The sequence below is a fragment of the Artibeus jamaicensis genome, unplaced genomic scaffold, assembly GCF_021234435.1.
Source record: "Artibeus jamaicensis isolate MK-2021 breed Jamaican fruit bat unplaced genomic scaffold, CSHL_Jam_final contig_64, whole genome shotgun sequence".
NCBI classification, from domain to species: domain Eukaryota; kingdom Metazoa; phylum Chordata; class Mammalia; order Chiroptera; family Phyllostomidae; genus Artibeus; species Artibeus jamaicensis.
This window is the reverse complement of record NW_026521911.1, coordinates 2423516-2439088: the sequence shown is the minus strand read 5'-3', so window position 1 is coordinate 2439088 and position 15573 is coordinate 2423516. Positions and strand designations below refer to the sequence as shown.

At 38.4% G+C, this 15573-nt stretch overlaps 1 protein-coding gene and 1 pseudogene across 2 annotated transcripts in view; both read left to right on the top strand.

Moving 5' to 3' along the window:
• The first annotated feature begins 410 nt into the window (after positions 1 to 410).
• Positions 411 to 15573, top strand: part of RAB6A (RAB6A, member RAS oncogene family) — a 66206-nt gene continuing 51043 nt past the window's right edge. For both annotated transcript variants that reach the window (XM_037148640.2, XM_037148641.2), the window contains exon 1: positions 411 to 909. In XM_037148640.2, coding sequence (XP_037004535.1) covers positions 840 to 909 — 70 coding nt within the window. In that variant the 5' untranslated portion in view covers positions 411 to 839. The remainder of the gene's footprint in view (positions 910 to 15573) is intronic.
• Positions 9578 to 9674, top strand: LOC119051761 (uncharacterized; annotated as a pseudogene).

Sequence of the window (15573 nt, the reverse complement as noted above, 5' to 3'; positions counted from 1 at the left end):
GCACCACGTTTCCCTTTGCAGACACCGTAGGCGGCCTTCCGGCGAGCGAGAGCCAGGCGCGCTCTCGCTCCGCCACCTCACTCCTGTTGCGTCCCGCCTCTTCTCTCTCCCGATTGGCTCATCACGTAAGTGACGTACTCGACCCCGTATTCCATTCCCTCCACACTTCTCCCGGGTTGCGCCCCGCCTCCTCTTAACCTCCACTGACGCAAGTCGAAAGCAAACAAGTCTTAGTCTCAGCTGCGCGGGAGAGCAGGGAGAGCAGGAAAAAGCAGGATGACGCTGGCTGCGACGCGCACGCGCACGCGCACGCACGCACGCCTGCACGCCAATGGCCGGCGGGGCGGCAGGCTCGCGCCCGGCTCGCCCAGTGCCGCGCCAGAGGCACGCGCACTCAGCAGATTGGGCTGCGGCGGTGGCGGCGGCGGCGGGTGCTGTGGGAGCTGAGGCGCTGCGTGTCAAAGGTCCCAGACGTCTGCGGCTCCAGCTCCGCCACCCTCAGCCTCTCACCTCAGTATCCGTGCCGGGTGCTGAAAACGAAACGGCGCTAGCCTTGGGAATCCAGAGCATACTGCTAGGCTTCTTCCGAAACCACGCTCCTTCCCTACCCAGCCGTGGGCCTCGCTCTGTGCTAGGCGACTCCGCGGGGAGGCGGCGGCGACAGTTGCTTGTCTGTGGAAAGCAGTCCTGCCCCCCAGCCTTGCTCCGCCGCCGGGCCCTGCAGGGGCCGAGAAAGCTCGGTGCCCGTCCTTCCTTGAGCCCTTTTCATCAGCCGGTTGGAGCAGTGTCGGTCCGGGAGGTCTCTGGGCTGAGGCGGCGGTAGCTCCTCCGGCTCCATCATGTCCGCGGGCGGAGACTTCGGGAATCCGCTGAGGAAATTCAAGCTGGTGTTCCTCGGAGAGCAGAGCGGTGAGTGAGTGGTTCCCCCACTCCTGGCAGCTGGCCTCAGCTTCCCCGCACCGCCCCCAGTGCGGCTGTTCTGTCCGCGGAGGCTCCTGCCGGCCTCGCCTTTGCTCTCGGTTCCATCTCCTACCCTTGCCCGGGTTTCCTTCGCCTTGATCGATCTTTTGGTCGGATTTTGACCTTTTCGTCCCGACTCCGGCGTCTCCTTTCCCCGCAGCTCGGCCCTTTTCCGTCGATCTGCCCTCCCCGGTCCCCACCCCGCCCAGCCTCTTGTCCATCCCTTTCTTCCTCCTGTCGCCTTGGTCTCCCCACCCCAGCCCCCTTCCTTGAGCCCCACCCTTGTTCCTTGCTCATATCCCAGTTTGTTAGCTCTTGGAGGCCCACCGCGGCCAGTCCCATTCCAGAGAACGGGGAACCAGCCCTCTTTCAACCTTGGGCAAGGAGGGGATCTGGGCGTTGTTTTCCCTGGAGGCTTGACCCTGAGAAGTGCGAATCTAATGGAGGTGGAGGTCGTATAAAATTCTTGAATGGTTTTCACCCGGGTGGGTATAGATCTGAATTGGAGGCGACTTGAGGATGGAGTGGTTGGGGGTGGGGGACGGGGGTAGCGGCGGCAGTGGCGATTTTTCCCCCTTGGTTTGGGCTCTGGCTTGTTGGAAAACCTCATTTTCTCCACTTCACTTTCAACCCTGACAATTCTTTTGGCGGTGTTGATGCTTTCCCGATCTCTGCCAGATGCTATGTCATGATCGTTTTACTTGGAATTTTTCACATCTCACCTCTCCTTTCAACATGAAGCAGTGTCTGATTCTCCTCATGGTGGTGCAGACAGGAATTACTGGGGAAATGTAAATTATTCCATTTCTTGAGTATTTTCCAATTGTATGTTTATGATTCCTGTGAGACAAGGCTTGAGAATAACGAACATCTTTGGAGTTAGAGAGTATTGGAGTAGAGTAGGAATCGATTCATCATCTAGTTTTCTAATTAGATTTAAATATGTAATACTGCTTCCGCTAAATGACTTTTATGGTTTATATTTCATAGTATCTGGTAAGTGAAATTGTTAGCTCATTGACCTGGTCAGGCTTCTGCAGTCGCCTATAGTTTGTATTAGATACAAGATCCTAATTTTGTGATGGCTGTCTCTAAAATTACTTCTTGTGGTAATTCCAATTTTATGCTGCATTATGCAAGACTTGATACTTGGCAATTTAGAGATTGTCATCCTTTGTTTTTCTCACACTTCACGACCATTTAAAAAATTGTCATTGAGAGGTTAGTCATCAAACGTTGAGTTAGGCACTATGTCTCAGGTTAAGTTATAGCAAAACGTTTGTTATCTTTTGATTGGAAAGAAGATAACTGATAAAGTTCAGAGTTCAGTATATTAGTACTTATATACTAATACTAACTAGGTTAATACTAGTTGCAAAATCACTTCCAGTTGGACCTGAGAAATTATTTTTCTCCTTTCATACATAATCTTTTCCCTCACCCCAACCAAGGAAAAAATGTAGTCTGCTCTTTGCTTATGAATTTTCCTGAACTAAGTATACGCTTGTTTCTTTAAGTAACTTGGTGAGACCTATGTAAGAGACCTACTTAATAGGTGAGACCTATTGATCTTTGTTGAGGTATTTCATGGCAATTTCAGGACGGTGCCATATGTAAAATATATCCTATTGATCATTATTGATAAATAGAATCTAAAGTGCATATTGTACACTCTAGGGATGTTATTGCCTGCCTCATGTTGCGATGCAGAGCTATTTAGTTTTCATGAAAAATCCATTAATATTTGTCCTAGAAAGATTTTAGTATGCATAGAGATTATACTAGTATCTGCAGGTTTGCTTTGAATTTCTTAAATATTTATGTTCTAATTCATATTACAGTGTTATGGCTTCTTATTTCTTTTTTTCTTTTTCTTTTTAAGTCTTTAAGTCCTCTCCTTCCCCATTCTTGGATTCACCTTAGATTTTTTTAAAAATAGACTTTATTTTATAGAACAGTTTTAGATTTATAGAAAAATTGAGATCATGCAGAGGGTTCCCATGTAGCCCCACCCAGTTTTCCATATTATTAATATTTTACATTAGTATGGCACATTTGTTACAATTAATGAACATTTCAGGATTACACATTACATTTAGTTGTCCTGTCTGTCTTCTTAGGCTCCTTTTAGAATTATTTTAGGATTGTTTACATGCTTTTTAACTCTGTGAAACTGTGAGGTTAAAATCTTTTTGAGGATACTATGTTGCTAAACAATGCCATCCAGTGGGTTTGACAATGAAAGGTTGATCTCTTTTTATGGGCAGTGTCTGTAGTTTTCTTGTATATTAGCAAAGGTCTGTAGAATCCATGCCATCTTGATGTAACTCTTCATGATTATTTATCTTCAGGTTTTAGGATTCCACATTCAGCTTCAAAGACTATTATGTTTCAAAGCCTTGTTTGTCTCCCAAATAGCATTTCCACATTTATAATTCTTATTTTTATGTGTTTGTTTTTGTCTGTTTTCCACAGCAGAATGCAAGTCCCATGAAAATTAAAAACTATTATTTTTTTGTTCATTGTATACCTAGTACCTAGTATAGTGCCAAGGTTGTAGTAGGTACTTAGAAATATTTGGGGAATGAATCATTGTTGAATCTAAAAGTAACCAAAGCTGGTTACTTTTATTAATCTTTAGTAGGCCGTATTAATCTCTTCTACAGAAAGGTCTACATTTTCTTCCTTATAAAGTTAATAGTTTAATAGTAACATTTTATGCTTACATTATTTGATTGTATGTAAGGATACTGCAGATACACAGGAGTGCAGGGAACTGAATAATTTATAGTCTTCAACATTTCGTTAAAAAAAAAAAAGGACTGGCCAAGATTTTGTACTTTTTTAGAGTTGAGCAAAATTAGTTTTATTTTGTTAAAGCTATTGCTAAATTATTTGTTACTAGGGTAGCACTGCATCATATGTCAAGTGATATATTAAAAGCATATTCTGGGAACTGATATGAAGTAGACTGTTTTATTTAGCTTAAAAATTTAAGGTTCGGCCCTGACTGGTGTGTTTCAGTTGGATCACAAAATGAAAGGTCACCTCAGTTGGATTCCTAGTTGGGACACAGGCCTGGGTTGTGCAGTTCCCCCAGTCTGTGCATGGGTGAAAAACAACCAATCGATATTTCTCTCCCTTTCTTTTTCCCTTCCCCTCTCTCTAAAAATAAATAAACAAAATCTTTAAAGAATTTAAGATTCTGTGTTTTAAAATTAAGATAAGTCGTTTTAGTACATGAAGCTTCAGATTGAATCAGTGACATCAGTCTTGTTAATCAATCTCCCTGTAAACTTACAGTTTCTTTATATTTCAGTAGTTTACATAGTTTAATAAAGGAATTGTGTTGAAATACACAATCTGAATCTGAACTTTCTTTGAGGAATCTCTCTCTTTTTTTTTTTTTTTTTTTTACTACCTGTCACTATCTTCTTGAAATGCAGGGGTATGTTTAAGAATGTCATTTTGGTTTACAGTAGGTTATTACTATAAACAAATGTTATCAGTTATAACCTAAGAACTGTTATCAGTGAGAAGCACATACCTGGCCTACTACTCTATCTAGTACTGCTTATTTTTCATGGTATATGACTTTTTTTTTTTTTAATTCCAGAGAGAGGAAGAGGGAGGGAGAGAGAAAGGGAGGGGTAGAGAGAAACATGCATGTGAGAGAAACTTAGATAAGTTGCCTCCCATATGTTCCCAGACCAGAGACTGACCAACAATCTCAGGCATGTGCCCTAAACCTGTGACCTTTTGGTTTAGGCAGTCATACTCCAACCATATGAGCCACACTGGCCAAGGATACATCTGTTCTTTTAACTCGACCTGGAGTAATGAACACTTTAGATTGGCTAGATCAGTGATCTTAAACTTTTTCTTAGGTGTTGGTTATGTGATAACATTGTTGAGGCCTCTGAAGAGCTTTGTTTATGTGACTTACATCAATATTTACTGTATTGAAAGTTAACTGAGAAAATTTTTAAATATTTCATTTACTTAAACGTAATAGTATTTAGCCTATTACTTATTAATCTGATCATTTTTAATGGAAGAAAACTTATTTCCAGACAAAATTAAGTGAGAGTAGCACTTTTTACATATTTGCAAATTTCTTTAATGTCTGACTTAGTAGGAGATACTTGGATTCTTAAAGTTGTTTCTGCATTCAGTCTGTTATAATATCACATGTCATGTAGACTCGGAAACTCCACTGTATATTCATGAAAGAATGAGAGTGGGAAAGCTAAATAATATCTTAATAATTATGAGAATTGTTTTGACCACCCAGGAGGGAGTGGATCCTCTGAAGGTGTCTTTGGGGTCAAAAATTCATACTTTGAGAATTACTGGGTTAGATATACCAAGCCATTTATATTGCTGTTTCATATTGCAAGTTAGGACAATCAAGGGGAATGTTTTCCATATTCTTTTGAAGACTTTTAACAGTGGAGCTAGTGATTAATAGCACAGAGTCTGGGTTTCATATTTTAGCACTGGCCACTGACCTTGGGCAAATTATTTGGCCTCTTTATGTTTCTACCTCTTTTTTAAAAAATTGTATTTATTGATTTGGGGGATGTGAGAGAGAGAGAGAGAAAAAAAAAAACATTGGTTTGTTCTACTTACTTTACACATTCATTGTTTGATTCTTATATATGCCCTGATGGGAGATGGAACCTGCAACCTTGGAGTAGAGGGATGGCTCTCTAACCAACTGAACTACCTGACCAGGGCCATGTTTCAGTTTCTTTATCTAAAAATAAAGATAATAGGGCCTATCATGTAAATTTTTTTTTAAGATTTTATTTATCTTTAGAGGGAAAGGGAAGGAGAGAGGGAGGGAAACATCAGTGTATGGTTGCCTTTTGTGCATCCCCTGCTGGGAACTGGCCTGCAGGGAACCAGCCTGCAACCCAGGCATGTGCCCTGACTGGGAATCGAACCACCATTGTCTGGTTCCTATCATGTAAATTTATTGTAAAGATTAAACTAGTTAGTAAGTATAAAACATTACAAGAGTGCTTGGCATATGAGAAGTACTCAGCATATATTTTAATTTAACAAATGTTAACCAAAAACTCTTCTTCTGTCAAGTTGTTTGGTAGAACCTACTCTAAAGAAATTTACATTTCATTGAGGGAAGAAATATAAAATACCTAATATAATATAGTGTGATGAGTACAGCTGCTTTGAAAAGTAGAATTATGAAAGACAAATACCATATGATCTCACCTTTAACAGGAACCTAAACAGCAAAACAAATAAGCAAGCAAAATATAACCAAAGACACTCAAATAGAGAACAGGCTGACAGAGACCAGAGGGGAGAGGGGAGGGAATTTCAGGGGAAAGGGGGAAGGGTTTACAGAAACTAGTATAAAGGACACATGGACAAAAACTAAGGGGCCACTAAGGTGGAAATGGGAGGGAGGTGGGGAACACTAGGGGGGAGGGCTGGGATGGGAGTAAAAGACAGAAAACTGTACTTGAACAACAATTATTAAATAAATTTTGAAAAAGAAAAGTAGAATTAAAAGGTACAGAGAAGTGACAGGAGAGCATGGAGTTTTACTGAAGGCACATTACAAATATGGCTAATACTTTGAGCACCTTTAGTTGAATTTCTTTCATTAGAATGTTCCATAGGTAGAAGAGACTTTGAGAAATCATCTAATCCATTTCTCATAAGGCTTTAAACTGGACTGCTTTTTTCCTCCTCAACTTTGTTTTTAATGGGTAATTCAATCATATATTTTACAAATTAAAATTATATAAAAAGATATACTCTGAGAAAATGTAGTATCACCCCTGTTCCTATGACCCCATTTCTCATCTACCCCCTCCCTTTGTGTATATTCTGGGATGTCTTGATGCAGACAAAAGCAAGTGTGAATGTAATTTCTTTTTCCCCTTACATAAGATGTATCAAACTTTATTCTGCACCTTGCTTTTTCCACTTAACAGTGTACCCTAATATTTAGGGTACACTGTTAATATTAGTACATAGAGAGCTTTCCCATTCTATTTGTTGAATAAAATTTTTGTTATAGAATAGTTTTAGACTTACAGACAAATTACAGAGGTAATAGAGTTTCCATAAACTCTACACCCAGTTTCTTCCATAGTTAACATCTCACATGTACATTTTTACAATTAATAAACCAATACCGATATATTATTATTAACCTAAGTTTATAATTTATATATTTAGCATGGAAGCAAGGTTTTATTAGTAATACATTCTCGGAGAAGAGAACAGGCCTGGCCGTGGTGGATGAGAAAGGATTAGGGGCTCAGTCTCTTGGTCGTATTTTATTTAGATTTAAACATTTTTATCTAATGTCTTTTTTCTGTTTTAAAATCCCATTTGGGATACTGTATTTCATTTACATGTTAGGTCTCCTTAGGCTGTTCTTGGCTGTGACAGTTAAATCGGACTACACTTAAATTTCTTCTAGGTCTAGAAGACTTAAAAGCTATACACATTTTGTAGTTTTTAATATCAAACACATTTGGTATTAAGTAAAACACATTTTATAGTTTTTAATATCAAACTTCCCTGTTTTGAAATTCTCAAATCTATTCCTATGCTATATAGTATGAAGCTTTTCTTTCTTGGGGAGGCAGTATATAGAAAGACAGCTCCAGAGACAATCAAATCAGGCTATGGTTCTAATCCTGACCCCAGTATTTACAGTGTGATCTTGGACAGTTTGTTTAACTGTTTTAAGCTTTTTTCATTTCTGATAGAATAATACTGACCTGGTATGTTATTTACCCCATCCTCTAAATATAGATTTTATACGTTTTGGTTAGATTGATATTTAATCTTTACATTATTGTTAGGTAAATGGTATTCACAGCTGAGCCATGTAGTGTACTGATTAACTTATATTCTTGCATAGTTTTTGTTTTCCTTAGTGTTATTATTTAACTTGCTTCTTTCCTTTGTTTAATTTATATGCATACCATTCATTCATTCCAAAATTCTACCAACACTGTAAATCGCCTTTCAGTGTAAGGAATGTATCAGGTTTTCCCTCAGTTTGATTTCCTTAGGACATCTCTGTTTCTGCCTGTCTTTCTTTCTCTCTCTCTCTCTTTCTCTCTCTCTTTAATTTTATTGATGTGAGAGAGAGGGAAGGAGGGAGGGAGAGAGAGAGGTAGAGAGAGAGATACCGATTTTTCATTCCACTTATTTATGCATTCATTGGTTGATTCTCAATTGTCGCCCTGACCAGGGATTGAACCCACAACCTTGTGGGATGATGCTCTAACCAACTGAGCTGCTCAGCTAAGGTTGACCTTTTCTATTTATATAAGTTATCCTCTATGATTGGTGTACACCTGTTAACTTGGGATCTACCTTTAACATCAGTTTGAAGATTTCCTTCTCTTTATGTTGGATGGCTTCCTTGTTTCTCAGATTACATTTTTTTTTCTTTGCTTACTTCCTCACTACATTGACTATATCCAGCAGTAGGTAGTTTCCTAATGAAAGGAAGACAGGAAGAAGGGTTGTGTGTGTTTGTGTGTGTGTGTCTGTTTAAGGATTTTATTTATTTATCTTTAGAGAGAAGAGAAGGGAAGGAGAAAGAGAGGGAGAGAAATATCAGTGTGTGGTTGTCTCTCAGGTACCCCCATCTGATGACTGGCCCACAACCCAGTCATGTGCCCTTACTGGGAGTTGAACGGGCGACCCTTTGATTTGCAGGCCCAAGCTCAATCTAAGGAGCTACCAGCCAGGGAAGGAGGAACTTTTTTGAGACTTCATGTACCTGAAAATGTATTTGTACAACCCTTACACTGGAAGTTTGGTAGAGTTTAGAATTAATGTATTGCCTTGTAGATTGTAGTAGTGCCATTATGACTCTTCTTCTTTTCATCTTTCATAATGATGTACCTGTTTTTATTTTATGTGATGAATAATAGGTATTTGTCCTTTCATACTGGAAACTAATATTCTTAAGTTTCAGGAAAGTTTCTTAACTAGAATGATATCCTCTTCTCCATTTTCGGTTCTCTCAGAAATTTGTATTAGACTTCCTGGATTGATCCTCTAATTTTATCTTTTATGTTGCCTCTTTTTTTATTTCTTTATTTTTCTGATTTAATTCTCAAAAGATTTCTCACCCTGACTGGTGTGGCTCAGTGAGTTGGCGTTATTCTGCAGACTAAAAGGTAGCTGGTTCGATTCTTGGTCAGTGCGCAAGCCTGGGTTTCAACTCAGGTCCCTGGTTGAGGGAGTGCAAAAGGAAACAGATTGATGTTTCTCTCCCTCTCTTTCTTGTTCCCTTCTACTCTCTCTAAAAATAAATAAAATATTTAAAAAATTATTTTCTTAACTTTCTTCCATCCTGTCAAGTTTTATTTCTGCTATCATTTTTATTTCAAAGAGCTCCATGTTTTCTCATTGTTCCTTGTCTGTAGCATCGTTTTTTTTCCAGCTTCGTGTTATTTGAGAATATTAATGAGATATATGACTTTCTTTTCAGTACATTTTTGGTAAACTGCTTTATGTCTCTATTTTAGTTTCTCTATTTCTTGTTTGATATGGTCCTCAAAAAACTAGTAGTTCTTGGTTATCAGCTTCTATTTAAAAATTGAGCATTGTGCTCACTTTGGCAGAACATACACTAAAATTGGAACAATACAGAGATTAGTAGGGCCCCCGTGCAAGAAAACAAAAGAGTTGAGCACTAAAACTTTGATTTTAAGCTCTTGTGTGGATTTATGGGACTTTTGTGTGGGTTTATGGGACTTCTCTGTAGGACAGTGTATCTGAGTTCTTTTTTGAGGCAGTCTCTAATGTAAGGTCTTTTATGTCTTTTTACTGGTCAGATTTCCTGCTGGAGAATATAAGCATAGTTGCCAGCTTTCTAGGAGCTGAATGGAGAGGCGGTTGGAAGGTAATATAGAGTAAATAGATTAATTTCCTTGTTTTTAGTACCGTTTTTACTCTAGCCCCTGTACCTTATATTTATCCCCCAGTCCAGAAACCCTCTGTTTTCCTTTTTTCATAGCATAATTCTCCAATATTTTGATGCGGATGGAGAGGGATCTGGCTGTGTGGAATAGAAGGGGATGTAGCAGAGTGTCATTTACATTTTAAAACAAATTTTCATCCAGTCCTTCTGTTTTCAGTACTTTCTTTACCCTTTTTTCTAGATGCCCTTGGTGCCAAGAGTTTCTGAGCCATTTGAGGGGTCTCTGGCCTGAATCAGATTATATCTTAGCTTTTCCTCTTGTTAGTTTAAAACTGATTTTTATAGAATCTGTTGGGTCAATTACCATGTTTTCATTTGCTGTCTAGCTTCTAAACTTAGATGATTTAGAGTTTCTGAGAACCAACACTTGCATTTCAGACATTTAGAATTGCTTAGGGTTTTCGGTTTCCTTCTTTTTGAAAAGTACATTTTATAAAATTAAAACTTGGTATACCCATATTTATAGCAGCATTTTTCACAGTAACCCAAGGGGAGAAGCAACCCAAGTGTTCATCAGTGGGTGTATGGATAAGCAGAATGTAATATATATGTAGTTTGTATAGTGGAATATTACTTAGCCATAAAAAGATTGAAACCTTGCCATTCGTGACAACATGGATGGACCTAGAGGGTATTATACTAAGTGAAATAAGTCAGACAGAGGAAGATAAATATTGTATGCTTTCACTATGTGGTGAAAAAGCAAAACAAATGAACAAACGAAACAAATAGACTGAGGTCCTGGCCAGTGATTCAGTTGGTTGGGTGTCATCCTGCCAACCAAAAGGTCATGGGTTTGATTCCCAGTCAGGGCACATACGTACATTGCAGGTTCAATCCCCAGTCAGGTTGCATACAGGAGGCAGCTGATTATTATTTCTTTCTCTGTGTGTCCACCTCCACCCCACCCCCAAATCAGTAAGCATATCCTCAGGTAAGGATTTAAAAAGGAATGAAATTCTGACACATGCTACAACATCGATGAACCTTGACGTTATCCTAAGTGCAATAATCCCATCACAAAAGGCAAATATAGTATGATTTTTAAAAAGATTTTATATATTTATCTTTAGAGGGAAGGAGAGGGGGGAAGAAACGTCAATGTATGGTTGCCTCTAGTGCACCCCCCCCCCACCCGGGAACTGGCCTGCAGGGAACTGGCCTGCAACCCAGGCATTTGCCCTGACTGGGAATCAAACCAGGATCCTCTGGTTCACCGGCCTGTGCTCAATCGACTGAGCTACACCAACCAGGGCTGATTTTCTAATTAAGTGATAATAAGCATCACTGGTATCCTATCCTGGTATTGTGAGATTTCATAAAACCTTGCCCAGACACCCCATATAGACTTCATTAAGGTGTTACATGCTATACAAAACACATGTTTTTGCTTTTTAAAGCTTCCATTCTAAGAATTGTAGAATTTTATAGGTCATTTATTCATTTAACAGATGCCCATCATGTACCAGGGATAGAGCTATATCCCTGGTGATAGGGCTGTTAACAAATGAGATATAATGAAATATAATCTTTGTTCTCTTGCTTATAGTCTAGCAGGGAACAATAAATCCTCTTGGATCTCTCCTCCCCCAAATCCATTCTCTACATGATGTCAGAGTGAATTTTATAAAAATGTAAATCAGAGTTACTTCCTTAACAAAACATTGTGAATGTACGTAATTCCATGGCATTTATACTTAAAATTGTTGAAAAGGTAAATTTTATGTTATATGCAATTTAAATTTTCTTTAAAACTCAAAAAACTCTTACATTTGTATTTTTTTATTATTCTTTGAATGAACTCTTAAAATCTCTCTTGATGATCTGTTGGGTAGGTCTAAGAGTTCATTTGGTTTTTTCCATAAGATGGCTCTATTAGCACTTCATTTTCTTTCACTTAGTTTGAAACAATTTTGTTAGATTGTGTTGTGACAGCTGTCATATCAGCGTGAATTTTTAAATCAAAATTGGTGAATTTTTGTGTAGCCATTGTAATACTGAAGATGGAAGAAAATATGCAACATTTTCAGCATATTGTCTATTATTTCCAGAAATGTAAAAACATAACTGAAATGCACAAAAAGATTTGTACACCTTCTGGTGCTGTGACTGATAGAACATGTCAAAAGTAGTTTGCGAGAGAAGCAACTGTTTGGGAAAACATATTTGCCAATGATACCTCAGACAAAGGTTTAATCTCCAAAATATACAAAGAACTTACACAACTCCACTCTAAGAAGACAAGCAAACCAATTAAAAAATGGGCAAAGGACTTGAACAGACACTTCTCCAAGGAGGACATACAGAGGATTCAGTGACACAGGAAAAGATGCTCAATATCGCTAGCTATCAGAGAGATGCAAATTAAAACCACAGTGAGGTACCACTTTACACCGGTCAGAATGGCCATCATAAACAAAGCAACAAACAACAAATGTTGGAGAGATTGTGGGGAAAAGGGATCCCTAGTTCATTGTTGGTGGGATTGCAGACTGGTACAACCACTATGGAAAACAGTATGGAATTTTCTAAGAAAACTAAAAATGAACATGCCTTTTGACCGAGCAATTCCACTGCTAGGATTATATCCTAAGAACCCTGAAACACCAATTCAAAAGAACTTATGCACCCCAATGTTCATAGCAGCACAATTTACAATAGCCAAGAGTTGAAAGCAACCTAGATGCCCATCAGTGAATGAATGGATCAAAAAACTATGGTACATTTACAAAATGGAATTCTATGCAACAGAAAGAAGCTACTACCCTTTGCAACAGCATGGATGGAACTGGAAAGCATTATGCTGAGTGAAATAAGCCAGGCGGTGAAAGACAAATACCATATGATCTCACCTTCAACAGGAGCCTAAACAACAAAACAAACAAGCAAGCAAAATGTGACTAAAGACACTGAAATACAGAACAGGCTGACAGGGACCAGAGGGGAGAGGGGAGAGAATCACAGGGGAAAGGGGGAAGGATTCACAGGAACAAGTATAAAGGACACATGGACAAAAACTAAGGTGGGGGGGGGGGAACACTGGGGGTGGGCAGGGTTGGGACTACAAGACAGAAAACTGTACTTGAACAATAATTAAATAAATCTTAAAGAAAAATCTTTTTTAAGTAGTTTGCGAAGTTTCATGCTGGAGATTTCTTGCTGGGTGATGCTCCACAGTCAGGTAGACCCATTGCAGTGCATAGCAATCAAATTGAGACATTAATTGAGAACAATGAACGTTCTACCATGTGAGAGATAGCTGACATACTCAGAATATCCAAATCAATAAAGTTATTGGTAAAAATGAAAAATGGGACTTTTATTTTACAGAAAAACCTAATGGACTTTTTGGCCAACCCAGTATATGGTCCACACTGTGTAATACGGCTCCTCTTGCCCATTCTTACCTTGAACACATCTCCCACCATCTCTTTTTCAGCCATAGTGGCCATTTTCCCCCATTTTTTTTAGCTCTTCACTAATCTCCATCTTGTTATATACTCCCTCTCCCCCTCTGCCTGGTTAACTCCAGTTTATCCTTTAGACTTCAGTTTCAAGTCATTTCTTCAAAGAAGCCTTTGCTGAGTTCCTCAGAGTAGTTTAGGTTCCCAGAATTCTTTGTGTTCTCAGCACTGTGTACTTCTTGCTGCCTTTAATACAGTTGTAATTTGTCTATTAAAATTTTTGTTTCCCATTTGATCTGTAAGTTCTACAAGGGTTGTGTTCATGAGTTTGTTCATTGCTGTATTTTAAGCACATTGCACAGTGATTGTTTTTGAATAAGTAAATGTTCACTAAATGTTTTTGAATAAGTAAATGATATATTATTTTTTTACCCTACTTAGTTTCAGAAAGGTCTTGAGGTTTCCCACAATAATAAATACACACAAAAGAGGATAATTAAAGGAAAAACAGAATAAAAGAAAATGAAAAGCGTAGGAGGAAAAAGGTTTGATATGCTAAGTACTGGGCTCAAGTTGAGGAAACTGATGCATCAGAAAAGGTCATTGGATTTATCCGGAACTAATCAATAATTTTTTTAAATGGTTTCAGTAGAGTTTCAGAGTCAAGAAAGATTCAAAAGGCCCTGGCCAAGTAGCTTAGTTGGTTAGAACATTGTCCTGATACGCCGAGGTTGCAGGTTCCATTCCTGGTCAGGACACCTACAAGAAGCAACCAATAAATGCATGAATGGGTGAAACAGGAAATCGATGTTTCTCTTTTCCCCATGCCCTCTAATTCCCTTTCACTCTCATATCAATAATTTCTTTAAAAGACTGAGAAGTAGGCAATAAGTATAAATGGCATATTTAAAAGTGAATTTGTGGTTTAACTAAATATGCTTCTGGGTTCTTAAAATACTATTTTAACCTCTTTATTATGGGAAATTTTAAGCATATAAGGAAGTACAGAGGATAGCATCATGAAACCCCATAAACTGTTACTCAGCTTCAACAATTACCAGCCTACAACAGGTTGCATCTTTTGCACATAATTTTACTCCCCACACTCTCCACCACCACCACCACCAAAGTGGTTTGAAGCAATCCCAAATATACTGTTGCTGCAAGTATTTTGGTATGACTGCTAAAAGATGAGGACCTTCTTATTGGTATATTTTTGACATTTATTTATATAGTTACCCACAGAGGCCTTTATTTTGAGGATACTTTTCATTGTGCAGTTTTGAGATTTAGTATTTCAGGATCTATAGATCATTGTTATTCAACTGAATTTTTTGTAGTGGTGGAACTGTCCTATATTTGTGCCGTTTGATATGTTGATGACTAGGGTAACCGACGAACTGATTTATAAATTTTATTTCATTTTAATGCATTTTAATTTCAGTAGTCTCATGTGGCTAGTTAGCCCTTTATCTGGCCTTAACCATTGTCTTAAAACTGAAGACTGTCTCTCAGAAATGTATGCATGGATACCTTAATTATTTACATAATGAAGGTGAATTAAGTTGATTTTAATAGGGAAATAGAGAGTGTGATACCTCACAGATTTAGACGGATTTTAGGCCACCTCTGGACTATAGATATTTTGATGTGTAGTATATAGCCTGCACAAAATCTGCTCTTAGGTCTTTTAGATCTCTGTGTTGGTGTCTAGCATAATATCCCTCATATAGGTGACCACAAGTGTTAACTGTTCAGTCTTTAGAAAGCTGGATAATGGTCTTTCTTCTTTAGGAAAGTAACAGAAGCATCATCATGTTGATATTAAATAAATAGGCAAAAACTAGATGACTACTGAAACTATTTATTTTTATATTTATCCTTGTTTAATATGGAACATTCCTTTAGTCAGGAAAACTGAACTGTGGTCTTTGTGCTGCCACCTTATAAATTGTGTACCCTTTAAGACTTCACTTTAACCTCTCTGTGCCTTAGTTTCTTCCTGTGTAAAATAAGACTCTTTTCTCCCCCTTATAGTAATGGCCTGCATAGATGGTCCTCTGCAGGCTCCACCAAGTGACTGTCAGCACCCTCTCATATTTTCCTACCTATTTAATGTTCACAAAACTCCTAGGAATTCCAAGTAGTTCTTTACAAAGTGACTGAATACATTTAGATTTAAATCCAACATTCCTTTGTATTCTCAAAATTCTTTAG